This window comes from Oreochromis aureus, linkage group 15 (genome assembly GCF_013358895.1).
Source record: "Oreochromis aureus strain Israel breed Guangdong linkage group 15, ZZ_aureus, whole genome shotgun sequence".
NCBI classification, from domain to species: Eukaryota; Metazoa; Chordata; class Actinopteri; order Cichliformes; family Cichlidae; genus Oreochromis; species Oreochromis aureus.
In genome coordinates this window covers 9,136,790-9,162,117 of record NC_052956.1, presented here as the reverse complement: position 1 = coordinate 9,162,117, position 25,328 = coordinate 9,136,790, and the positions used below count along the sequence as shown (strand labels likewise).

Here is a 25,328-nt window from a genome sequence, read left to right as displayed (position 1 = left end):
AATACGAAATATTACAAAATACAAAATATTTTTAATATTCAAAACATTTGAAGTCGTTTTTCACGTCTTCAAATATTTTTTTAAATATAACGTTTAACTGATGTATATTGTAAAACTAGTGGAAAAAAGCATGTTTGACTAATGAATTTTGACTGCGCGTTCACTGTCAGTTCGGATTGGACCAAATAACGGATTGGACCAAATAACGTGGGGACTTCAAGTAAAACTAATTCTAATAAAAAAAACCCTTTGTGTTATGTTTACAAGATATTGTGCCATACAGTAAAATAATTTTATGTCTTGGGCGTGAATTTGTGTTATTTTAATTGCATAAACTGCAGTACACACCCCTGTGCTGACGGTAAGATGGTTTGACCCAAAACCATTGCTTTGCCCCTTGATCGGCCAATACGTACGCTGAACGCAGAGTGGCAGGACGGTGGGGTATCCTCTGGTTTCTTGCGCGATAGTTGCCACATTTGCTCTATGTATATGCCTTGTCGCTGTGTAAACTTTTTTCAGCAAAGGTAGGACGTCGGGAAAGCAGAAAACGTTTAAGTAAAACTGTCCACTCACATATTTCGAAAGGTGTACCATACGGGCTGTGCGGCGCTCTTGGGCTTGCAAGAGCCAACTGCACCTTTTATCCAGCAACTTCATCTGGTTACGCTAATGAACTGAATTGACTGCACAGCTTGAAACTTAGTTTTGGGGTTTTTTGTTTTTTAACCAATAGGTGATTTTAAAGGTTTTTTTACAACTTGCCTAAAGTGAGTTAATAGCATATTGCAATGCTAACAGTGAAGGTGTAATTACACTTGCAACATGGCTGCTACTCGAACGGCAGAGGGAAAAGTTTAACACTGACGTGGGAGAAGTTTAACGTCAGTGCGACTTGGTATGCGAGTTGTTGTCCACATAATAAAGTCGTAAGCAGTCGCCCTGTAGTCCGGCAACAGTATCCCCCCGGACTCTCAAACCAGTGGCTTAACCGAGAGAGAGACGCCTCCTCCTCCTCCTCTTCGTCGTCGTCCTCCTCCTCCGTAGTCACCGACGTTAGTCACTGCAGTGGACTTTGTGGGGAAACTGTGGTGTCTTCCTCTCCATCGCAGACTGTGGTGGCGTTAAAGAACTTATCATCTGGGAGCTGCTTGTGTTTCGAGCTAAGATGCATTTTTCCATACCCGACACAGAGGTTCGTTCGGGAGAAAACGGTTCGACCTACGTGGTAAGCACGACATTGTGTCTTTATTTTTTTTGTTGTTGTTGTTGTACCCGCTTTAACCACAGACTGTGTTAATGCTTGTTTCAGCTGCCCACATGTCGAGCTAATGTCAGTGCGGCACGGGCTCCAGTGTTTACTGTGCACAAATTATTGGGAAGGCGGAACTGCTGGGTTATAAATCAGCTATAAACATTACTGTGTAATCATGCCATTTATGCTTTGCATAGGTGAATAAAAACTTGATTTGTTGCATTAAAATTTGAGCAAGTTAGGCAAAAATTATTTTAGCATGATTCTTTGAGGCATCAGCAGAAAAGTAATGTGGCTTTTATCGTGTTCAACACAGTTTCTGCCGTTTTACCTTCATCTGGCGGAGAAAATTAGATCTACAGTATAAACATATAGCATCATTATGCCATTTCTGAAGTTTAACACACTGTGATTTACCCTCAAAGCTTTATGCACAAACTTGCATGTGTCCCCGTCTCTTTATAGCCTCAAATCAGCCACAACAAAGTCTCTTTTGTTTTAAAGGTTTGAGCCAGCACCTAAATTCTTAGTGAGATTTGAGGTTTGCTTACCATGATATTGCCATCTCCCGTGTTATTTAGAAAAAGAGAATACAGCCAGCATTGCTTTAACTTCATCCCTTAACTAGCAGTTATATATATCAGTCTAAACTATGGTAGTCTTCAAAGCACATTGGGAGCTGCAGCATACTCTTTATGTTTCTTTTCTCTTTCTGTTTCTTATTGTGTTTAATGTTGTTTGAAACATGAATTACCATTGTGCTTTGCTGTGCTCTGAAGGTAGCCTTTGTGAAGGTTGATCAAGGACAGCAGTAATAAAGCACCATTTTCCTTGCTATTTATGAAAAACCCAGTGACTGACACTCAGGATACATTGTACTAATGTTTGCCAGATGCAGTGTTTATTTCTCAAAGTTTGCGTCAACTCAAAAGATTTCTTCCTTGTGTTGCTTGATTACTTGGACAGAGACGATAAATATGATCTATTGGTGATCGCAAGTTGCCAGAAAACTGCTTGGGTTCAAGTTGAGATGGATAATGATTTTAAAGATGTCATTATGAATTGTGCTTCCATTCCTGATCCATTTTCTTATTTGTTTCTAGCAGTAGGCCTTTGCAGGTTTATGGCATAAGTACAACAGTTTCATTACTTCTGAACACAGAGTAGAAAAAAGGTTTGCATCTGACTCAGATGTGCAAGAGCTCCACTGCCACCAGTGGGACGTCATTGTTTAGCAATGTGCGACTGTCAGAAAACCTTGCCAGCATTGATGAATGGAACTGGAAAGCTCAGAGCTCTGATGGATCAGATAATTTGGAACCTGTTCTCGGTTCCCAAGTTTGCTTCTTCTCATGTGTTGATGTCGTGCAACAAATGTTAATAATTCGGGATTTTTATAGAAAACAGTGTCTATAGTATTTATTAAAAGTGTTTTTGTGTCAGGTCCCTGTGTGTGTGTGTGTGTGTGTGTGTGTGTGTGTGTGTGTGTGTGTGTACTTAAAAACACAAACATTGCACCATCTGATTTTAATGTAACATTAAACATCTGGCTGCTCTCAGTGTCATACACCTGTAAATGAGTATTTTCCATTTTGACTGTGTATTTGGAAGAAAGTAAAATTCTTGGAATAGGTATAATAATATTTGAATAGGCACAGAATTAGGAAATAAACATAAAAAGCTTTGCAAGAGAACAAGTGGACATGTCGAATAATTCAGAATTATTTCCCTCTTTACAATGTTCTCCAGGTGTTCTTCACTGATGTCGTTCTCTGACGTATCTCTACCTAGCCAAGCACATTTTTAGTCTGTACTCCAGTGGGAAAAGCAAAGGCCTTTCACCTCTCAGCTGGGAGTCCTGTGACTGTCACTGTGACCTTCCCATAACCAGCTGAAAGGAAGGGACTTTGCTTGATTGTAACACTGAGAGAGATGGGTTGTGTACCTTGGAACCAGTAAGCCGCAGAATTTGCCACGTTTGCAAAGGGCTTTCTTAGAATTAAAAAGGGCTCTTTTTTATGGCAGGGTTTCTGGGTTGTTGTTTTTTTCCGCTATTACACTTGTGCCTTTATCTCAACCTAATTTTTTTGAGTGTTTGTGGATATGAGAACAAGAGACTTTGGTGTTACAAGTGATGGTAACTCATTTACTCAGGATGAGGAACAGGTTTAGACTTAGCTCTAAACTAGTTCATTTGTGTCTGTATTACTTTGGTTTTTGTTTTGTTTTTTCAAACCATGAAAGCTGTGCTCAACAGTGTAGCTGTGTCAGTTGGCTCCATGTACTGGGCCAGATGTATAAACTTAGAAACACAGAGAGGTTCCCTAAAATGTGCTAACAGTAGCAGGTATCTTGGAAATCCTCTCACAGATACTGGTTGACAAGATTAGATCACACATGGTTTTAGGGGTTAAAGTGGACAGTGATGAAAAAAAGTATAAACATTGACAGGTTTATTTCTAATAGAGGGCGTCTCAGATTAAATCTGGTCTTTCTCAGGTCTGAACATTCAGTGTTTTGATCTGATTACAGCAATGGGATCAGACAGCATCTCACTCCAGTAAGAAACTTTATCATGACACAAATTTTAGATTAGCTGCTGGATTATGAAATCAAAAGCTTTTAAACATGATGAGGAACTGGGATCAAAATGTAACACTATTTAATACATTTATAAGAGTTTGGGGTGCAGAAACAAAGATGAGTGTGGGAATATGTAAGAAAACACATACAGCCTCTTGAACTGTCCCCAAGTTGAACTGCTTGTAGCCACCCAAAAGAAAAACTAGGGTAATTCTTTTTTGTTTTTTTGCATTTTTGCATTTTTAGAGCCAAGACATTCTGCATACTCATTCTTCCTTCCTGTCAGGATCCTGCCTACACAGACATATTTTTTTTTTTTTTTTGTCCAAGCCTTCCTCTTTTGCAAGAACAAGTTTTGGCGTTATACTCTTGTTTTTCCCTTTGATTGTTTGTGCAGTTCAGCAAGAGCATGTACATGTGCAGTCAGAAGACTGTAAAATTCCTTTTGTTTGGACAGATGACCTGCCATGTTGACTGCAAGAATTAATTCAGACAGAAGGGGAAGAGGATTAAAGCACTACAGTAGTTTATGTCTTGATATCCAAATATGAAGTCTTCTCAGTGAGCTTGTTGTTCCCTTATCACTGTGCACAGCCTGCTGGAAGCTGATTGTTTTTTTTGGGGGGGGGGGTTAGCATATGAAGGAGGAAATAATAATTCTCAAAATATAAATAGTGTGTAAATAACACAATATTAATAGGATTATTCCATGTAGGTTGTTCTGTAATAGATGCATTACATTTTTATGTATATTTGGTTCTCTATCGTATTCATTGACATGAAAAATTTCTTCCTTGCTTTCTGTGGCTGGCTCTCAACATGAAGGCAAGCAGATTTTTGGTCTGCTAGCTCCAAGTGGTTGTTTTGTGGAGGAGTTTTCAGTGACAGCTCCTGTCAAAACAAGCAAAGTGTCTCCAGAGAAGGAGTTAAAGATTCCCCATGAAATACTTTCTCTCTATATTAAATGTCTGGATGAGGCAAGCGAAGCGGTTTGGAATGAAAACTGTGCAGCAGGTTCTGTTTTCCTCTTTGGAAGCTGCTGGAATATGATTGAATCCAGTTCACACTTCATTTGTTTGGTCTAAGAAAACAAAAGCCGAGGAAGCACACTGCAGTGGGATGATCAGATGAAATCAGTAGTGAAACTTGATGCTAAAGGTACAGGATGGTAAATGCTGGTTCTTCCAACGTCTTTCAGCAGTTGTGGTTTTATTTCCTCCATGCAAACACAATGCCTCTGAAGTCACCCAAATCACTGTTGGGTGTGCATTTAAAGAAGCAAATTCAGCACTCTCTTTATGCTTTTTTTACATAGTCTTTGTCCTTATGTCTGTCCCCACAGGCCTACAACATCCATGTCAATGGTGTGCTGCACTGTCGGGTACGCTATAGCCAACTTCTTGGCCTCCATGAACAGGTAAGGTTTCAGCCATGTTAATATACCAACCGCACTGTCAGTGTGCTTCAAAGCACGTTTTTATGTGTGGTGCTCTGACTGTTGTGTAAATGCCATCACATCCACCCATGGTGACCTTTTACTCGTATTTGTGTCATACGGTTCATACGCCAGCCTCCCGTCACTTCAAATCATGACTACGATGCCTTGAAGTCTTTGGCTTATGCTTTTCCAAGAGTTCCAGCTATTGGCTGTAAATAGAGTGTATTATGGGGGAGGTGGGTGGGGGTGTGTGACATGGAAAGAATGTTCTTGGCCTTTCTTACACTTTACCTGCTGGGAAAAGGAATTTAATCTGAAAAAGAAATGTGGTGGGAAAGTGTTGAGTTGTCTGTTCTTGAGAGTTGTTTGGTCCCTGCCTCAGCTAAGCTTTACACACAGCCAGACTGATATTTCAGAGCTGTTAATAGGCAATTAGTGTATTCAGCATTTGCTTGTTTAGGAGCAATTGCTGTGTTTATAAATGAACTACTCTTTAAAGTGTTTCACATGTATTTTTCTTTCTTGTAAAGAGATGTTTTTTAAGTGCTTTGTGCACTAAAATGTATACAACAGTATAAAGCACGGCCCTAAATGAGTGTCCAGTGCCCTGTTCGCTTATACACATTAAAAACTAAGAGAGCTAGGGCCAAACTTTACAATCTCCATCCTCAACTCCGTGTTACCATCCTGACAGTTGCTGTTGCCTGGCAACAGGGAGTGGGAAAGACACACTCAAATCTTTAAGCATCAACCCCAAAGGGCTTCCTGTGGCGTACTCATGACCCCAAAACACTCCACACTTGATTGTGGTGCACACACTCGTCTCAGTTATTGCTCAGAAAATTAGATTTTTTTAAGTGCTTCTCATGTGTTCTCTCCTGTAAGGATTTGCAACACGTCAGAAGCTGTGCTAGATTCAAATCCTGTTTAAAGTAAACATTAAAAAATCACGACAAGCTCTGCCAAAATGCTCCGCATGAGCTCACATGTATTTCAGATGTGACGGACTTTTATGAATCTGCAACCTGTGCTCGGTGTGTGTGGCTGTGAAAGCTTATTTGTATGTGTAACCAGTTGCTGCCTCTGGCATACTGAAAATACCACAGGGAAATATGCAGAGGTGAAAATCGCCTCTTTTCCTCTAGCACTCGCTGTGGTCTGCCTTCATCATAGCATACCTGCAGCAATATGCAGGTTAAAAATTAAACCACATGAAAGTGTTTGATTTTTAGATCAGACACCAAATGCTGTAAGACTTCTATGGTTCAAGCTACCAGTGCTCAGATGATAGAAAATGGAAAGAAATGAGTCAAGAAGCTGGAAGACAAAGTAAACTTGGAATGACTAGACATTCAGGGTTCCAGATGTGTCCGTGTGTGTGTGTCTGTGTCTGTGTCTGTGTGTGTTATGCACGGAAACTCCAGCAGCTAGCTGTTGAAGCAGTGCTTAAAATAAACCTGTGATTCATCTCAAACAACCTCAATGTACCTCTTAGAAAAATTAATCCACAGCTCTTTAATTCAGAAGACTGCTGTTCTGTAGCAAAGTTATCATTTTTGATAGTTCAAACATAAATCTCTTTTCTGTAATTATGGCTTTGTTAAAATAAGAATGTAGCTAGCAGACTGCTTGAACAAACTCTGTTTTCTGTTAAAACCAGAGAAATACTGGTTTTGCGAGGGTTTGTTTTTTCCAAGACTGCCGACTCTTTGTTCCCTCCGAGCTTCACAACTTGTGGTTTGCATCAACAGATAAAGAAAGAATATGGAAGCAATGTGGTGCCTGCCTTCCCCCCAAAGAAGATCTTCACACTGACCCCTGCTGAGGTCGAACAGAGAAGAGAACAGCTGGAGAAATACATGCAAGCTAGTAAGTTATTCATGCAGGATGGACTTTTCACAGATGGCTCGTATTGCATTTCACTTCATTCAGATGTAGAGTGGTTGTTTAAACCAGTGTTTAAATTAGATAGTGTTTTTTAAGTTGCACACATTCCCCTCTTTAGTAGTCTGTGTATAATAAGTCTTTGTTTTTAAAACAGAATATTTGCAGGACAAACATGGTTTCCTTGACAGCTTTCCCCACAGCAATCACAAGAACAAGTTTGCTTGGTGCCTGCAGGGAGTCCAAACATACACTGTTCTCTTCATGCCACATAAGTGTGAAAGAACTGTTGATCTGGGCATAGAGTGAGCAGGGACACTGATACAAAGCCTCAGTTGGGAGTGAAATGCTGACACGCCTTATGAGTAAAAATATCGAGATGCAGAATCTCGAATCTGAAAGTGTCAGTAATTTAAATAATTTATTTATGGATTTGAATTTTTTAGTGAAGAGGGGTTTTTTTGTTGTTGTTTTTGTTTGTTTGTTTGTTTGGTTGGTTGGTTGGTTGGTTGGTTGGTTTTTTGGAGGAACTATACCCGGCTTTTGTACCATGAAGAATAATTAAAATCTTTGGCATGGTTAAACCAAGTGGAACATGTATACCTCCTGACAGTTTTAAAAGCTTATTTAGCATCAGGTCAGTAAACCCATTCAGAGTATTTCAATTCGAGAGGTTTTCGGCATATTGCACGTTGTGTAAACAGGTCAAAGGTGAACTATCCAAGTACACATAAATAAGTGCAACTGGCAGCAACATGGAGGGTTGGTTTTAATCCTTTCAAGCACTGGAAGTTACAGCAGAACAAGGAATCATTGTTTGAGTGCATATTTGCTCATAGTCTGGGAGCATACGCATTCAGGGTGTACTTGGCTACAAGTTCACTAGGTTACATCATGGCTTTTTACATAGTTATGGAAAATAAACTGACGTAAACACAATATGCACTGATGCAGATGGTTCCAAAATTTCCCTTTTTGTCAAGTAGAGTTTGTAAAGTTAGTATACAGGATGACACACACATGCTCACACTTAGTCATATTGTATGTAATGTTAAATGCTCTGGTTTGCCACTGAAAACTGCCTCAGGAATAAATAAGAAGCCAAAGCAAAAGAGAGTTGTTCATCCGGCCTTTTATTTACTAAGTATGGTGTGTTGGAGCTGGTTAGTGGCAGTTAAGATCATTGATACTTTGCCAGAGGTCAGCCCTTCCTTCATAAAGTTTTTGTGCGCTAAGCTAAATTGCCTTTACAAATAACTTGGAAGGTATGACCTATATCACAATAGCAAGCTCAAAAAGCAGAAAACTAAGAAATGGGAAGTGGCTCTACCTAAAAACATTGATGTTTATGAGTAACCCCCAAAATTGCATACCAACACCAGTTAGGCATTCATGTAGTTGTGTTACTTTGACTTATTGCTTTCCTGTCCTTTGTTTTGTTTTGTTTTTTTCAGTCCGTCAGGATCCCTTGCTTGGAGCCAGCGAGTCGTTCAACAGTTTCTTAAGGAAGGCGCAACAGGTTGGTGGTTATTTTATATCTAACCTGTGTCAAGCTGTTGTCGGTCAATAGGTCTGAAAGGAGCAATGCACCTTATACTAAAATGCTGAGGCAGTGATTTTTGCTTCACTAGCAATTACTTTGACATTGCGTTGAAATGAGGTAGTGCTGTTCTTGCGGTTTGTCTATCACAGCAGCACACATACGCTTTCTTGGATTGTGTCATCTGTACTTGTAAGCTTCTGGTTCGATGTGTCAGATCAAGACTGGCCTGCATGCTGAAACGTGAAAAATGATAACATGAATCATGCAACAAGTCTTTTGTAAAACCCAGCAACATAGTTACTGTGTGTGTCTGTGTGTGTGTGTCTGTGTGAGAGACATCCAGCTCAAAACAAGCTTTTTCCATACCAAAAAATCTAAGCAGGTTTTCAGTTTAAGCTGATTCTAAGTCATTTCAAATGGATGGTGTATTCATAACTTATTCATAGCAGGTTGCATCATTTAGTCTGTGACTTGCATTACCTGAGGCTGTAAATTCATTCAGATTCATCCATCTGCAGCCACATCGCACCCATTCTCTATTTTTTTTTTTTTTCTTCCGCCCTCTTCTCCTCTCAGATTAGCACATTAGAGTCAGTGTTTATGTCACTTCTCTCACGTACTGTGAGGAAAGCAGGTCTGGAATAGGAGATGACTTGCCTCCCAGTGTTGGCTTTTCATCTGTGCCTTCAGTGCTCTCAGAGACCCCCTGCTGTGGAAACAGGGAAGATGATAGATGATTTAGCCAGGGCGACGAGAGACCGCCTAGGGAGAGAAGAAGCCGGAGTCATCCAGTTCAAGATTGCACCCTTAATATAAACGATGAGATTATTATTTATTGTCTTGTCATATGTTTTTCTTTTCTTTTTTTAATGCACACTTGGTTTATGTAGTGTTAGAGGCCTTTTCTTACCTAATTCCTTTTACCTTTTTAAGTAAGCATTTTTGTTGTATGGTGCTTTTTTTTATTGTTTTGTAGTCAAATTGTGGCTCAATGAATTTGCCTTTTTTTGCAAGTTTGTTATCCAGAACAAAAGACTATGTAGCACTATACCCAAGAAACATTTCCCTGCTTTTGAATATCTTTATGGAGTTTTTCCTTTTGACTGTCGCTTAGACAAAACAAGGCAACACTTTAGTAAAGTTGTGGTAAATATTTTCATATTTTCCAAACAGTATGTAGATAACAATCAATTACAAAGAAAATGAGTGTGATCAGTATTGTCCAGTCCCCCAAAAAGTTAGTGAATAATTATAGGTGATTTTAATAATTAAAAATATTTAATTACTACTTATTCCGGACTGTTCATTGCACACTTCCTATTCTTATATGCTTCACTAAATAATTCCCATATGTGAGCCATTGCCTTTGTTCCTTCTCCATTTGAATTAAACCTTAGCATACTTTGAACATCTTTTAAGCTTTTATGTCAAAAGTGACAGTAAAGATAAAAGTGATCAGACTGAATGGATTAAAACTACAGCCATTTAGTTTGAAGTGCATTATAAATTGGTGTTTGAGAAAATGTTACAGTGGAGGGTTGTCCATTGTCACGGAAAGGGTTGGGGGGGTTTCCCCTCTAACCAGACAGTTTTTCCATCTGTGTGGCTTGGTGTGATTTTTGTTGTTGACTGATAGGAATGAAAACATGTAGCTCACCCAGAAAGTTGAATTCAATCCTTTTGTTTCCTGTTGTTTCCACAGGAGACCCAGCAGATCCCCACAGAAGAGGTTGCAATAGAAATCTGCCTCTGTAATGGCCAGAAGGTCACAGTCAACATTCTCACATCATATAAGACGGAAGATGTGCTTGATGTAAGTGCTGGACTTTTAAAGCGAGAGTAAACATGTTTTTACTGTCTCACACAGTACAGTGCTTTTTAAGTGCCATGTTTGTTGTAGTCTTGCTTAGACAGAAAAATATTTACATGAAAAAACTATAAGTGAATACTGCTGTCAGCTACATATCTTGATATAGTTAAAAGAAACTAAAGTCTTAAACTTTTATCTGTTTGGTTTCAACTTTTGCATTAGTTCTGTGTGTTTGGCTGGAGAGCACATGGACAAAATTCAGCCCCGAGGGCTGGAATTGGATGAACTAGATGGGTCTGCGCTGCTATTTGACTCAATTCCAATGCAGTGTGTTTGATCAGTGACCCATGCAGTAGCATATATACCAGGACACTACCAGAATGTAGCGTATTTTAAATATTTATGTAGGCATCTAGGCAAGTTATAAATATTTTCATTGTAACCTGTGGCCATGTTTCAGTTCAGTTATTTAAAGTGTGGCCCATTGCTTATTTCATTTAAATCGGTATGGCCATCTCTGACCTAGAGGCATTTGAGCTCTTCATAACAGATCTGACAGACACCAGGGATTCGCCTCAGGCAAGCAATATTGCTTTACAATCTCCTGTGAGCTCTGAGGCACTACATACCATAAGTGAAATTAAGCCATGTTTATTTGTATAGAACCTCTTCAGTACAGCAATATTTCACGAAGCACTTTATGAAGTCTGGCCTACTTCAATCAAAACTAAGGAAAACTCAGTACAAGACCAAGACAGATGGAAAGAAAACAAATCTAAGCACACTCTAAAGCAGGGGTCCCCAATCCCAGTCCACGAGGGCTGGTGTCCCTGCAGGTTTTAGATGTGTCCTTGATCCATCACAGCTGATTTAAATGGATAAATTACCTTCTCCAGAGGCCTGGTAATGAACTAATCATATGATTCAGGTGTGTTGACCCAGGGTGAGATCTAAAACCTGCAGGGACACCGGCCCTCGTGGACTGGGATTCGGGACCCCTGCTCTAAAGACACTTGATGGCATGATGAAAATACCCAACAGGCCTACTTAAGCTTTCAGGCCATAATCCCAAAAGAGCAATTACAATGTGCCAGTGAAACAAATATACAGTATTATTATCAAATAGCTTTATTATATTTGACTTGTTTTGTCGTTGTTGTTGTTGTTGTTGTTGTTGTTTTATTTTTATTTTTTAATAATCTGTGCAAGACGTGGTGATGTTCAAACCATTCAGTATATGCACTTCACCTCTGCTCTTTATTCACCATAAACACACACTAAAGTACACACTCTAACTCATGCCAGTAAACATGGTGATGCCTCAGTGGCGTGCACTTTGTCGATCTTGGCTGTAAATCAAACTTGTTCGAGTACTCTTATGAAAGTTTAACCACAGTTAAACTCTGATCAGAACAGCAGCTGTCAGAGCACACAGTTGGTGTATATTTTAGTCAGGGTTTCTGCCTCAATGTAGTATTGCTTAATTATTTTACTAACTAAAATGCTAGATTTTGTTTGTTTGTTTGTTTGTTTTGTCTCAGCAGTTCAAAACCTCTACCAGTGGTTTGCTTTGGGTTCGTTTACCGTTAAATTATGAGAATTACAACTTCAAATCCAGAAATGTGTAAAATGTAAATAAAAAAATCTCATAAACCCACATTTCATTCACACAAGAGCACAGAAAACAAATCGGATTTTTAAACTGGGGCATATTGTTTCATTTGAATTACCCATCTGCTAAGAACCACATCTACAAATTGCAGAACAATGTTAGAATAATGTTCCTTAATGTAACTTTGTGAAGACTTTGAATATCTCATCATCTGCAGTATATAATATCAAAAGACTTGAAGAATCTGGAGAAATTTCTTTGCTGTCTTTGGGCCAAAGCTCAATTAAAATAGACTGAATCCAAGTGGGAAACTGTTCTGTGGTCAGATGAAGAAGAAAAAAGAAAAAAACAAGTAAAGTTCTTTTTTTGGAAAACACAGATGTTCTGGGTTAAAGATGAGACACCTTCTGGCTTGTTATCAAGGGTTAGTTGAAAAGCATTCATCTTTGATGGCGTGGAGGTGAATCAGTGCCTTTAGAATTGGCAGCTCTCAAATTGGGAAAAGCACCATTAATGCTGAAAGGTATAAACAGGTTATAGAACAACATATGCTCCCATCCAGATGATGTCCTTTTCAAGGAAGCTCTTGTATTTCAGTAAATATGTCAGCAATACTAAACTGCTTTGTGGAGTTCAGCAAAAATTCCATCACACCTGATGCCAAAAACATTAAAGGTCAAACTGTGGAATGTGAGCAATTATATCTATTTTATAGATCTTTTATTGACTCAGTTTAATCTTATTTTCTTGGTGTCATGATACGGTAACCTGTCTTTGAAGAACAGGAACAAACTGATGCAAAGTTTAGTTTAACCTATTTATATCAAACAGTTGCAGAATATGACCATTAAGCAATCAGCCAAACAATGACTCCCACCCCTTAGTAATTTCAGGTTTGCAGTCTCAAAACATTACAGAAATGGCTTTGTCCCAGCTGCTATTAATCATCCGAATAAGCTATAGCAAATTGTCAACATAAGTATACTATTTATTTATTTTTAATGGAAATCTATTTTTTTTTCCTTTGTGTTTAGCTCTTTGGTTTTTTAGTGTAGTATTTTTAATCTGCTCATGTTTTTTTAACCTTCTGAAAAATAAAGCTCTGATGAAACGATTGATTGAATGTCGCTGAAATTAAATGTTATTGTTTCTGCAGGCTGTTGCAACAAAGCTTGACCTCCCAGATGACCTTGTTGGTTACTTCAGTCTTTTCCTGGTTCGTGAAGGTGTGGATGGAAGTTTATCGTGTAAGTTCAAAATCATAAAAACAGAGCCATAAAAGCAACTTGAACTTGTGCAGCATCCTCCCGTTTCTGTTATTGCTGGAAAGTTTTCTTTTGCGTGCTACATAAGGTGCAGAAATGTTCCCTGATAAGAATTGTAAAGTAAATTGTAGCAAAAATCCATTTGAGCTGAAAGTGTAGTTTGCCAGCAAATGTTTTAAGGATTATCTTTCCAGCTAACAAGATCCATAAAAACGATCCATCATTTATTACTGCTGATTATTTATGTTCTAGCTGGAATTCATTTCTCAGTAACCAAAAGGGGCGATTCTCAGAAGACACAAATCACACAGAAATAAATGAAAGTAGGATTTTGGTTTAAACACTTAAACTTTCATTAAGAATTGCTAGAGAGTAGATTCCTGTGGAACCACAGGGAATTTTATTCTGGCAACAAGAATACGGCTGAGTGTGTTTGTCTCTCTGTTCTGAGAAATACTTCAGTTTAGTTGAGGGGGGGAAAAAAATGGTGTGTATCGCCTCTAGAGAGTTTATCTTGAATCCAAATTCTGCTGTATTTCTAAGTCTCTAACAAGAATGCATAATTAATTTTTTGGGGGGGTATTCTGACTCCCAACGAGAGTCAGCTGTTTGTTGGCTGGTGCATGCAAAACATTTTGCAGTGCTGGAGTGGTGTGAGTGAGCACAGCATCATCTATGCAGTGTTCTCGGCTGAAATGCATGTTGTGGTTTACCAACAGTTCCAGAGTGGTACCACATTTACAGGCGTCTGATTAGTAAAGTTATTGTTTTTCCAGACTGCAAGAGGAGTGTTGACTTCCAGCACATTATAAATGAGTTTTTTAAAAACAGTACGCTGTAAATGGAAATACACAATGATACTGTTTCAAGTCAGAGCAAAATAATTTTTTTGCTCATGTACATTTTGTGAAGACTCTGTAGCAGTTAACATGTGGTTTGTCCATTGTCTGTTTGTTGTCAATGTTACTTACAGGACCCCCTCAAAAGACCAAATGGCCACATCTCATGTGGCTCATTTTCACTTGACGCACATCATCGCATAGTATTAGCATTTACATTCATGTATACCCCAGTGACAGAGGAAGAGAGCCTTTTTAGGTCAAACATCTCCACAGTCTGAGATTCGTGTTGTTCATCCTGCCATTTAAATCTGAGGCTGAGTGATATGAAAAAGAAGAGGCATGTGCTAAATATGGCTAACTACGCAGCAGGTCATTGATCAAGCAAAACTGATGGTGGGATGATTGACATAACAGGATAATGAGAAAGATTCAGGCAGTAATTTTCGCTGAGGTCGGTGAGTTGTTCAGGATATAATGTAAAATATGTAAGGACATGTTGAGAAGAGCCAGGATGTGGTTTGAATTAGTGCTGCTCTCATTTGCTTTTTGTGGCATTTTTAGCTTTCCAGAGATGATTTATTTTGCTTAAAAATGTCCCATTACATGTTAAGCATTGAGTTTGTTTCTCTTTATGCCAGATGAGATTTTCAACATCAAAGTAACCACTTTGTGTTTCTGTTTTCAGTACACAGCCCCTCTGCCCATAAAAAAGACAGAATACACTTTTATAAACCTAATGATAAACTAAAGGGCTCTTTAGTCATCTGATTTGTGTGTATTTCTGTGTGTGCACTGAGCACATTTATTGATGGGTGAAAACAAAGTAGCAGCAGCAACGACCTTCAGTCTGCTTCACTCTCCTTAGGGAACTGACTGCAATAAAACAGCTGCAGATTCTAGGTCCATGTACACAAGAGTCCTTTTAAAAAAGCATTGTCACACACACACACACATTTTACCACAAGTTTTATCCTGCTGGGGCCTGCACAGATGGTGTCTTCCCAGTTGTAGACATTGTTATCCATGTCTTTGGGACCTGAGCTACATTTATGACAAATTCTGCTTTTTTTCCTCTTTCAGTTGTGCGGAAGTTGCAAGAATTTGAGCTGCCCTATGTATCCATTACCAGCTCGCGGAGCTCAGAATTTCACATAGTCTTACGGAAAAGGTATGTACCTCCTCTTGTTTACATTATGAGTATGAATCTGGTCACGTCTTTTTTCTTTATCTGTGGTAAAGGTCTTGGTGTAGACATGTCAAAAGAGAAGGTTAAAGATGGGCTGCTAGAAAAGTTACCTTTTTTGTTGTCAGGGAGAATGATGATCATGACCTGACAGTAAGTGGGTTTGGGCCAGAAAATGTAATGAAATGACAATGAATTCTACATCTACTTAAATTTCACCACTTTGCAGTTTGTCTTTGCAGTAGGCATTCCTTACAGCTACAGCATCTACAACAATCAGTTGCACTGATCCAACAAGTTAATCTTTCAACCAGAACTTAACCAACACATTAAAGGACGAAACTACTGCAAACAAATTTATATTATATTTTATCTTGCTATAGATTTCATTTCATTCTTTTACCCTTGGTGCAGAATGCCTGTTGCAATTTCTAACATCTTCATTACCAATTAACTGGATAACCAGAGCTCTGATGAATCATTTACTCTGAGGTTTAAACCTGTTCTCAGGGTTCATCGATCACCAGCTTTCACTTTTTTATTTACACAAAACTTAGCCTGAAAATAAACAGATAGATTCAAACATTTTATATAATTGAACTTCTCACCTCACGAAAGTCGCATTTCCAACAGACTATTGTGCTGCATCAGTGTTTTGTTTTGTTTTTTTCGGGTTTATAATTTATTTGACTGGGTCAGGGTTCAATAATCATCAGATGAAACTAAATGTCAGCACAAGAAATGCATCAACAGTGTTTTTTGCTGCAGACATCTGTATTACGTTTCAATTAATAGAAAAACCCACTGAGTCTGAGCTGTTGGTGTGAAGAACAGTGCACCAGGAATGTCATGTGCCACAAAAACGGGGAAAAAAGTGATAGAATTCATCTTACTGTTGTTCTATTTGAGTGAAACAGCTAAATAAACTAGAAGAGACTAACTGCTCATTCAGTTTCAAGCCTACAGTCCAGTCCGCGGATTTGTCCTCTTTTTCTCAAGATAACTTTTATCTGCTTCCTCCTTTTTCTCTTCCTTCATTATTCTGCCTCCTGTGGACTCTGGAGGTACACAGGATGTTTACTTTCTTTCTGCCTTAAGGAAAGTCTCAGTCCTGCTGACCTAGTTTCGCTGTGGAGTGTAGAAGAGTGAGGGAAAGAATAAACGTAGAACTAACAAGTGGCGGTGGAGAAAAAACAGACCCCCAGTGTATGAGATCCAGACGAACAGGGAGAATGTAGGGAGGAAAACCACTGAAAACCTAAAATGTATGATGCAGTTCTCTATTGCCAATTCAAAGCATCCACAAAATGAAAACAGGATTATGAAAAACAGTCAAGGTTAGTGAGCGGAACAATATAACTTATATACTAGTAAGATTGTATAGTATTTTCAGTCTTTGTATGCGGTAAAGAAGATCCAGGAGGTGGTTTGAACCAGTCCAACAAGAAAAACTATTTCTCTCAACAGGGTCTTTTAGTGCACTTTCCATTACATCTGATGAGACAAAATAAAAGGACTCTGAACCAAACACAGTGCTTCTGATTCCACCACCGATACTCTCTTGCTCCCTTTCACCGCCCTGCATTTTACTGGTCGTTTTTGAATTGCGGATGTGGCCAAGTAGCTTAACATCTCCTCAAACAACTGCTCTATTCAGCTGCTCCTAATAGAGATTGACAGACCACGTGACTTTCGCGCATTGCATGCCGGGAGGTGAAGGCAGGACATTTAAATTACCGCATCAAATGCAAGCATTTGCAGCACCGCAAAACGTTTTTCTCACGTTCCAATACCGTCTTGCTTTTTCTTTTCTCACCAAAAATAATGTACAAAACGAAGGAGAACAATGCCGGTCCGTACAAAGACAGACTCGAGGAAAAGGCAAAGAAAAGGTACTTGGAAAAATCAAAGGAGTGAAAGGGTTAGACCCTTACGAGCACACAGACTGGACAAAAGACATCAGCGTGCTGCCCAACTTTAACCACGCTCAGATTTATAATTACATGGTTCTTGGAGTGAGTGCATACACTCATGAAGTTTTTAGTAACTTCAGGTCACTGCAACAGGCCCAGGTGCAGTTCACGGACGGATGGGTACAGGACCTGAAATGCACCGTGTTGAGCACAAGACCATCGTTACGCTGACAAGTAAGTTTACCCGTCTCACAAATCGTCTTCATAAATACACATTCGTGAACCGTTTATAAATAGGACCTTTTAGCTCACGGTAATTAATTAGTAGTGCAAAGAATATATGGTATGCATTACAGAAATGTAGCAGTGATAATAATATTGTATGCTGTAATCGTACTGGGCAATCACTGAGACAAAATCTGTCATATATCCTGTGAATAAAAGTATATGTTGTTGTCTATGTACCATGGTAATAACAGAAGCGACACGCAATATTCTGCCAGGACAATTTACCATTTATGCAAAGCTACACATTTACTGTACATTCTGTCCTCACAAACATGTTTTTCTGCATTGACTGTTTCAGGTAAATCACTCCATGCGCCTCAGCCAAAAGCCTCTTCAGCCCTGGGTTATTCTGCAATCTAATGGGGACGTTGAAAGTGCACATTGCACATGCATGGCTGGTGTGGCAGAGAAGTGTGTGCATGTAGCGGCTCTCCTTTACAAAGTTGACACTACTGTGCGTCACGAGGTAATATCACGCCGACAGATGTCAAAGCTTACTGGATTATGCCCTCCAACATCAAGAGAGTGCAAGGAGTACCAGGCCACACAATTGACTACACCACCAGTGCAGCAAGAAAAAGGGCACTCGACCAATCATGTAGTGCTGGACAAAGTGACTGTTCTCCTAAACCCAAAATCCGGACTCGCACTGGTGGCAGCTCACTACAAGTGCGCACACTGGCCGATTTAAAGTCTCTCACAGATCTCATGCATGAAAACCGGTCAGGCCTATGCGCTGTTATGGAGGACTTCTGCCACCTATATGCTGACCCTGTCCAGCCTCGTGTCCTCCCAAATCACTGCTACGCATCTTTGACCCACAGTTGAAGGGCTGTCAGCTATCTGTCCTTCTGCAGCACTGTGAACGTCTGAAGCACTGTGTCGTTGTCTCAAAGGCTGAGGCAGAGGCACTGGAGGAGAAAACCAGGGAGCAGCACAAATGTGACCTTTGGCACACAGCACGAGCAGGAAGAATCACTGCGTCAAACATACATGCGGTTGTGTCCACCTCCACTGCCAGTCCTGCGTTGTCAACTGTAAAGAAAGTGTGCTACCCACAAAAACTGTCACATCAGCTCTCCAACCAAGAACCGCAACAATTCAAGTGGGAAGAGACAATGAAAACACAGCACATGAGTGGTACACCTCACAGGGAAAGGTGCAGCATAGAGAACTTAAAGTTGATAAGTGTGGTTTCATAATCAACCCCGCATTCCCAGAATTAGGTGCCACCCTGATGCGCTCGTAAAATGTGAATGTTGTGGTGAAGGATGTGTGGAAATTAAGTGCCCATATAAACACCGCAACAACAACCTCCTGCAGGCCTGTGAAGATGACAGGTTTTGTTTGGGGTTAAAAGATGGAAGGTTGAGTTGAAAAAGACACACATTTACTACAAGCAGGTACAAACACAGATCTATGTTACAAAGTCACACTTTTGTGACATTGTTGTGTGGACAACAAAAGCTTGTGTTGTTACACGTGTGATGCCAGATATAGACTTGTGGACTAAAATGTTGCCTGTCGCTCAGGATTTTTTCTACAAAGTTGTGATGCCTGAGCTCTTGGCCAATCACTACAGTGATCCAGAAACCAGTGTTTCACAAGGGCCACATTACATGGATGTCACCGTGACAAAAAAAAAAAAGAAAGACAAAAGCTTGCATAGAAAACTAATCAAAGTATTTCAGTTACACACATTCTGAGACAACTCTTATATTGAAGGACTTTCTTGTGATTTCATGTTTAGTGTCACATTAAGGTGGACACATCTTCCTGTACTCTGCACTTTATGGTTTGTTATCTGTTGTTCTGTTACGCACAGTGAATTATTATAACGTGTTAAAATTGCAATAAATGTGTCTCACACCACTGCACTTTACAGCTGTGCTGTAAATTATTATCTCTTTATGTCCATACGCAATCTTTCTTTTCAGACTGTACTAATATACAGTGTCAGAACCAATACAAATAAAGTAAGTGTTGCACAAGTCATTCATCAGGACTGTCTTTATTTATAACTGACAAGTTTTACATGTTACTATCGAAGCTTACAGGACAAAGGCAAAATAATATACCGTTGTGCATTATTATTTCATTTTGTTAAAAACATAGCTGCACAACAAAACAAGACCAAATTGGAAAACAGTTATTCATCACTTGCTTGCTTTACAACAACACTTGGGCACATGTTTGTGAGCGCACATGATACAGCAACTATCTTATCCAGCAAAGTCATGTTCTCACCTTCGCATGGCACCACAAAACCTAGACGGATGGTGTCGTTTAGGATAGTGTACTTGGACCGTGAGACAGCCTATAACACGTTCAACATGGATCCTGACATGTGCCAGTTTTTCGTGTGTCCTCCACATCTTTTGCTTGTAGCTGACTGCACCCGTGTAAATGCTGGAATTTTTAAAGTGGCACCCATTAAGGCAACACTTTCCTGATATCAAACCCCGGTCTGCGAGCACTATGTCCCGGGTGAAAGCTTCTGTAAAAAGCCAGAAGTTTCCGCTATTCGTTTATCACTTGTATGCCCTCCCATCCTTTAGAAATGAAAGAGATGGTCCCCTGTGGTGTGATCCCAATGAGATATTTCATTGTGTGTCTACTTTTGTATGTTGAATATGTCTCCGCCATGGCACGTAAATTTTGTGCCCTCTCTATGAACAGTTCAAAACAGTCAATAATAACTGTCACCGGTCACCAAACATCTCTACATACTGGTGTGGCATACTGGCCTGTATGCAATGTCTTCCAGGCCAGTGCACCAATGGACTCAGGTGAGCGTACAACACATTTACAGTAATGTTAAACACAGTGGAAGTGGTTGTCCGGCTAATATCAAAGAGGTGTGCAATATGTGCAATCGGAAGGTTGAGTCTTAAACGCATGAGAGTTAGCAAGAGCATCTGAAACTGGGAAATTTTCCTGTCAGTGTCTGGCAAGCTCGGGCTGATTTGTTGTAGCACCCCATTAGTAAAGCAAAAGAAGGCAGCCCTGTGTAGAATTTAACTTTAGAGTTCTCGTCTTTCAAGAATTCCATGTCTAATTTCTTTTTGGACAGTTCTTTTTAACACTAGGTTTTCTTCTTGAAGGTGTGCTATTTCTTGTAACCTTTGAGAACACATTTTACACTCCTGCAGATCTTCATCCTCGTGCTTTGGATTTATCTGCTGTGGTTGGCTCTCAGCTATAGTTTCCGTAGTGACTGGTGCTGAAAGACATACATGCACACAGACAAAGACAAGATCATTGAAAGTGCAAAAATAAGACAGTGCTTAATGTGGAAAAAGTGGTATTTATTTATGTACATTGACAATTTTACCTGGATGGATTTCACCTGCATGAGCTGTCTCTGCCCCAGAGGAACGCGGGCCCTTTTCGTGGCTGTTTTGATTTCGATCTCTGTTTTAACCGATCAAATCTAGCAGTGGTAGAAGCTTTAACTTCTGTGTGGCCCAGTTTGAGAGAGGGTGCCCAGTCTGGATCGCATTCCAGCATTTCGTAGGCTGGTTTGCCTACAAAATACAGCAAACATTACACAGAGCCACAATAAACAAAGGAGCATAGCGTGATGATTTCTGTTCAGCGCCATATAAGACGTATTAAATACCACAAAACACTTACCGTTGTGGAAATGCTTGGAGCAGACTAACATGTGAGGTGGAGTGTTTTCGAACGTTATATTAGGTCTTCTGATAGCGGCAATCCAGGCCATCCGTCGCCTCTTCGTGACTTCGGAGACATGGCTTGGAGAATTTCTCTTCCACGCCGGAATCCGATAAAACCAAACGCATTTCCCGTCGACTTCACGCGGCTGTCGTTCTCCCGGCTTGTGCAGTTAATAATACAACAGGTTCTTGGCATTTTTGTTTCTTTTTATCGCTGTGTAACTTATTTCAATTGAAAGCCTGCGTGCGCTAGTACCTCTTGCCTTGGGTTCCCACAATCCTTTGCGGTTTTACCCCTCAATGACGTCACATTTTCAATCTCTATAGCACCCCAGCCAAGCGCCTACATGTTAAATTTCACACCTTTGCGCTAAACTGTTGGGAAACATGAGCACAAGGAGGATTTTATTTAAGAACAAACGTAAATACAAAATGTAACTGGGGCAGGAAAAATGCCTCAGTTGTGGTGTAAAGAAAGTGTTTGCTTAAGACATTTCACAACCAGCAGTGAGGAAGTGATACATCTAAATTTTATACTGTTGTGCTGGGTGTTCAGTCAGATAGAATTTCTTGAATTTCTTTTTCAACATCATGTTCTGATCCTCAAGCTGGCCTCGGGCTCCCACACATCTCTTTGCACAAACGTACAAGCAGTACTTCTAATATTGCTACAGTGCTGTGTGGAAATTATACCATTTCACACACATCCTTTCAAACTCAGCTGCAAATAATTCTTGAGATGAATGTTTGCATGCCTTACTCACTGACTGAGCTGAGAAGTTTTTCCATAAGTCACTCATTTCATGGATGGAGTTTGACTGTACACCGGACAGTTTTTGAGAGACGTCTCCATTGCCTTGTATTAATAAATACATAGTCCATAGAAATAGGTTTGTTAATGGGTTAATGCATTATATTGCATTTCATTGCTTGCTCCATGGTACAAAGTCCATGTGATGTGAATAGGGCTGACAGTAGACAGTGAATTGATGGCTAGCAGTCTTTTGTTCTCTGTCCTGCCCCTTGCACGTTTAGTTTCTGGTATCAATCTGATCTGAAACAAATAGTAGCATTATCAGTAGTAAGAATGCAGCTTTCTGCTGCATGTACATGCATGTGAGAAAAGACCACCTATTTAAAAGCAGACATTTTGGCAGTTGACTGGTCTGGAGCATTCAGGTGTGTTAACACAATGCCCTAATCTTCCCAGGAGTGTACATCCCAGCAAAATTCACCCTGAGGTCAGATTGTTCATGGTCAGAAAAACTGCAAAAAAAAAAACCCAAAACCAAGAGCTACATCTCAAACTCTCTACACCAAAGTATTCTAGAGTGTGGGGCCGTCTGTCTAACAGCTAAAGCTTGGCTAAAATTGGCGAATGCAACAAGACAAAAATCCCAAGCACAGCAATAAATCTACAACAAAATCAAGATGTTGCAATGGCCCAGTCAAAGTCCAGAACTCGAGTTTATTGGATTGCTGTTGCAGGAGCTTAATAGCGGTGAATAAACTATTGAACTGAAGCAGCGTTGTTAGGAAGAGTAGGCCAAAATTCCTTCACAATGATGCCAGAGTCATACAGAAAATGATTACTTCAGGTTATTGCTGCCAAAGCTTTTCACATGACTGCCGTACCCCCCTTAGCTCTCTTCAAATCACTCAAAGTTGACAATTCGTACTGGCTGTGTTAATTCTGCTTTATTTGACACTGTCTTATTTTTTTTGTCTCTTCAGCTACTGGGACATGGCATATGATAGTGATGTAATGGAAAACCGAGTTGGCCTGAATTTGCTTTACGCTCAGGTAAGAGGCTTCATCACTTAGATAAACCAGACACTGTTTTAAATTAAACTCCCGCTGAGATGTGCACCCAAGCAGAAAATTTAAATTACACTTGATTGTATTTGTTTCCAGATTGCATCTGTTGTCTTTTATTGAGCTTGCTTGGTGCCAGCCTCTCACCAACAAAACTGAATCAGCAGCTGCTTCATCTTTTGGTTGCCAAATGCTTTTGTGCATCCCCTGGGTACATCCATTATCGAAATATTGGTGTCAGCTTGTTTTGACATTGCAACACCTTGAATCCTCTCTGCGTCCCTCTTTCAGAAGAGATGTCCTTCCTATTATAGTAAATTCCCTCTGCTGTAATAACGAATGTCTGGTTTTATTAAGCATTTTCGGGGCAGCAAGTTTGATCAGAATCTGTAACCTCTGAGTGTTGCCTCTGCAAAGCAGAATAGTGTCAATGTGCGTATTTTGTTGAGCTGCACTGTTAACATGGCGTTTTTAGTGTCTTTTCTCCTAGCAAAGGAAACTCATTGACTTGAATTATTGTATTTACCTGTGTAGAAAAATAAACTTTCTGTTTGTTGCTTCACCAGACAGTATCTGACATTGAGCGAGGCTGGATACTCGTCAACAAAGACCAGCACAGGCAGCTCAAATCGTTGCAGGAGAAAGGCTCCAAGAAAGAAGTAAGCAAGGGCGCCTCTTTTTGGTGTTTCTGCCATTCGAATTTTCTTTGCCAGTTGTCACTTAAATCCAGCTGATGCTCAGAAATGTCCTTGTGCTAGGACAAATCTGTAGACCACAGAGAATACGCCCTCTAGTGAATTCCATGTTATGCAATTAACCTCGTTTGCCCCATAATATGAATTTTTAAACACATCCCAGGAGAGAATTTCAGAATTTTCTATCAGGGATTAGGTAAGCCTAAAAAAATGACGTCTAAAAATTGTTTGGCTGTTTTTCTTTTTCTTTTTTTCCTCAGTTCATCCATCTAGGCCAGACTCTCAAATATTATGGCTATATTAAGTTTGACCCTTGTGTCACTGACTTCCCCGAGAAGGGCTGCCAAGTCATCGTCAGCGCCGGAAACAATGAGCTCAACTTCCATGTCAAGCTGCCTAATGAACAGATGAAAGAAGGGAGCTTCAAAGTTACTCGCATGAGGTGCTGGCGAATCACATCTTCTGTAAGTGGAAGCGTGAATGCATGAGAAGTGTACCTTTATTTTATCAAGATGAAGACCATCCTGTTTCTAAAGTGACCTATTGGCATTGGCATTGCACCAGAAATAAACCTTAGTTTTTTAGCATTAACAGCTAGCTAAAAATGCTTACCTCCACACCATCCATTGCCATCAGTCCAATTACCCAAACACACAGCCCACACAAGAATAGGGTTGAATTGATCTTTTGTATTGATTAACACCTAAAATGGTATTGAACTGCAAATTGTCTATTGGGAAAAGCAGATTCATGCACTGAGGAGAAGCACTTCCACACCTCTGTAAACAGTTACATGTGTAGAAAAAATGTAAATGTCAAGTTTTATTCCTCGTGCTTTTCTTTAATACGCTGAATTCAAATTCAGTAGGGTTTTTTGCATAATTTCAAGACAGTTTTTGCTTTTAGTCTTTTTACCCTCAGACATGATGCAGTCTCTTCAGGCAGTCACAGCAGCCACCTTAAGTTTGAACTTATTGGTGTCTCAGCCTGGTCTTCTGCTTGTTTTTCATGCCTTTGAATTAATGCTGTCACTTCCTTCATGAAGTAATAAACTAATATCAGTGTGTCATGTCCACTGGCTGCTATGGTATTAAGGTGGAGTACTTCTGGTCATGAGCTGTTCCTCCTCCATGCTTCCTCTTTCAGTCAGTGAATGAAACTATTTTTATCATTAGTCTGTAGAACTGTTAAAGCATACTACTTGTACAGTTTCTTCTTTACCTTTTATATTAACAGAAAACTCAAAATCAGTCTAAATGTCAACTCTGCATCATCTGAGCCATCTGTGAGTTCTTTGTAGATGATGTGACGGTGAAATCATTTACTAGCTGAGTGTTTTTGCTTCTTGGCTACTTTGTCTTTTAAAGTGCTGTATCTCACACACAGTTCTTTGTACTTGGAAATGTAATGCATTTTATCCATTATCTTATTCTGAAGTGTGCTGAAGTGCAGAGGAACCTCAAAAAAGCTATCAGACAGTACTAACAGCTCCAGTAACACTGAATTAAACACATTGAAAGT

The 25,328-nt window shown here is 39.7% G+C and overlaps 1 protein-coding gene across 1 annotated transcript in view; it reads left to right on the top strand.

Annotated features, from left to right (window-relative positions):
• Positions 1-409: 409 nt before the first annotated feature.
• Positions 410-25,328, top strand: part of snx17 (sorting nexin 17) — a 29,811-nt gene continuing 4,892 nt past the window's right edge. The window contains exons 1-10 of the mRNA XM_031731972.2: positions 410-1,228; positions 5,181-5,255; positions 7,028-7,145; positions 8,615-8,679; positions 10,406-10,516; positions 13,282-13,372; positions 15,313-15,400; positions 23,031-23,100; positions 23,679-23,771; positions 24,068-24,271. Of these exons, the coding sequence (XP_031587832.1) occupies positions 1,169-1,228; positions 5,181-5,255; positions 7,028-7,145; positions 8,615-8,679; positions 10,406-10,516; positions 13,282-13,372; positions 15,313-15,400; positions 23,031-23,100; positions 23,679-23,771; positions 24,068-24,271 (975 nt within the window). The 5' untranslated portion in view covers positions 410-1,168. The remainder of the gene's footprint in view (positions 1,229-5,180; positions 5,256-7,027; positions 7,146-8,614; positions 8,680-10,405; positions 10,517-13,281; positions 13,373-15,312; positions 15,401-23,030; positions 23,101-23,678; positions 23,772-24,067; positions 24,272-25,328) is intronic.